This window comes from Sinocyclocheilus rhinocerous, unplaced genomic scaffold (assembly GCF_001515625.1).
Source record: "Sinocyclocheilus rhinocerous isolate Xijiao unplaced genomic scaffold, SAMN03320098_v1.1 scaffold853, whole genome shotgun sequence".
Classification (NCBI taxonomy): Eukaryota; Metazoa; Chordata; class Actinopteri; order Cypriniformes; family Cyprinidae; genus Sinocyclocheilus; species Sinocyclocheilus rhinocerous.
The window spans coordinates 1,266,871-1,269,111 of NW_015627738.1; the positions used below are offsets into that span (position 1 = coordinate 1,266,871).

At 34.8% G+C, this 2,241-nt stretch overlaps 1 protein-coding gene across 1 annotated transcript in view; it reads left to right on the forward strand.

The window, feature by feature from the left end:
• shprh (SNF2 histone linker PHD RING helicase) overlaps positions 1 to 2,241 on the forward strand; it is a 23,208-nt gene that overhangs the window by 9,454 nt on the left and 11,513 nt on the right. The window contains exons 10-11 of the mRNA XM_016545982.1: positions 1,468 to 1,683; positions 1,832 to 1,910. Of these exons, the coding sequence (XP_016401468.1) occupies positions 1,468 to 1,683; positions 1,832 to 1,910 (295 nt within the window). The remainder of the gene's footprint in view (positions 1 to 1,467; positions 1,684 to 1,831; positions 1,911 to 2,241) is intronic.

The window sequence follows — 2,241 nt, forward strand, 5'->3', positions numbered from 1 at the left end:
GTAAAATAATCCATGTGACATCAGGGGTTCAACCATCATTTTACGAAGCTACGAGAATACTTTGTGCGCTAAAGAAAAAAAATCTCCAACTCTCCAAAATGGCGCTACGCGGTGGAGACGAATTGTTGAATAAAGTCTTTTTTTTTTTTTTCTCTCTCTCTTTTGCGCACAGAAATTATTCTCATAGCTTCGTAAAATTACGGTTGAACTCCTGATGTCACATGGATTACTTTACAGATCTCCTTGCTACGTCTCTGGACTTGGGAACATTTCAGTTGCGTTGCTGTCTATGCAGGGTCAGACAGCTCTCAGATTCCATCAAAAACATCTTAATTTGTGTTCCGAAGATGAACGAAGGTCTTACAGGTTTGAAACGACATGAGGGTGAGTAATTAATGACAGAATTTTCATTTTTGGGTGAACTATCCCTTTAATATAAGACTACATTTCTTATTAATGTCAATGTTGAAAACAGTTGTGCTGCTTAATATTTTTGTGGAAACTGATACTTTTTTTTCAGGATTCTTTGATGGATAGAATGTTCAAAAGAACAGCATTTATTTCAAATAGAAATCTGTTGTAACATTGTAAATTTACAGTCACTTTTGATTAGTTGAATGCATCCTTGCTAAAAAAAATGTATATGTATGTATATATATATAATTTTTACTGACCCCAATATATTTATATATTTTAAAATACAAATTTATTTTTAAATAACAACCAAAGCTTTTATTCAAAATGTATAATATAAGAGCAAAATGCACTAAATTGTTGTAGTTAAATATAATTAAGTGATGTTTTCCTCACTAAATGAATGCATGGAAGAATTATATTTTCAAACAATGTATTTAATGTATTTATATTCACTAGTCTAACAATATACAGCAATAAATTATATGACCCATTCACACCAAGAACGATAACTATAAAGACAACTATAACAATAACTATGTAAGCATCCACACCAATGCACGATAATGTTCTGTTTATTATAATGTTTTTTTGTTTAGTTTTTTTTTTATCATTCATCAGCTGGAAAAAATAGTTCTGAAAGTGATTCCAATGATATAATTGCTCTGTCATTATTGTTAAGTGTGGAATTCCCAGTTCTCATTGAATTAGAATGATTATCAAAACTTTATGGTGTGAACAGATTTTATCCTCTATTAATATACAGTGGGTACGGAAAGTATTCAGACCCCCTTAAATTTTTCACTCTTTGTTATATTGCAGCCATTTGCTAAAATCATTCAAGTTAATTTTTTTTCCTCATTAATGTACACACAGCACCCCATATTGACAGAAAAACACAGAATTGTTGACATTTTTGCAGATTTATTAAAAAAGAAAAACTGAAATATCACATAGTCCTAAGTATTCAGACCCTTTGCTCAGTATTTAGTAGAAGCACCCTTTTGATCTAATACAGCCATGAGTCTTTTTGGGAAAGATCCAACAAGTTAGCCTCACATTCTGGCTGAGCAGGATGTGGTCATCACCACTTACGACGTGCTGCGCACTGAACTCAATTACGTCGACATCCCCCACAGCAATAGCAAAGACAGCCGCCGATTCCGCAACCAGAAGCGCTACATGGCCATACCGAGCCCTCTAGTGGCTGTGGAGTGGTGGCGCGTCTGTCTGGATGAAGCTCAGATGGTGGAGTGCACCACAGCCAAGGTAGGTGATCACAACATTGGTATATTAATTTTGCAGGAATTAATCCTGTTCAGTTTTAATCCTAGAGACAGCACAGTTAGAGAACAGCTTACTTTGGAAAGATGGACATTAATTTTTATTATGGTAAAATCTCGTTTTTTCTATTCAGGCTGCAGAAATGGCTTTGCGTCTCACGTCTGTTAATCGCTGGTGTGTCAGTGGAACACCTGTGCAGAGAGGTTTGGAAGGTAAGCAGAATTAATATTTCATTGAAATAGGGCTTGGTGATACAACTAAACAATATCTTTAGATGAGCTCACACACAACCATTCAAAAAAAGTCTGTTTTCACCAAGGCTGTATTTATGATCAAAAATACAGTGAAAACATTAACCCCTTAACTGTCACCGTCCCACCTGTGGGACGCTTGGCACTCTTTTTTTTTGTTGTCCTTTTTCTCTATCAAATCTTTTAGTAATCATCATCAATCATATATCATTTGAAAGCTTAGAAGCCCAAGATTCATCCTGTGAAAACCATTTTGAAATCGGACATTGCGTTACCATGGAAATGGTACTTT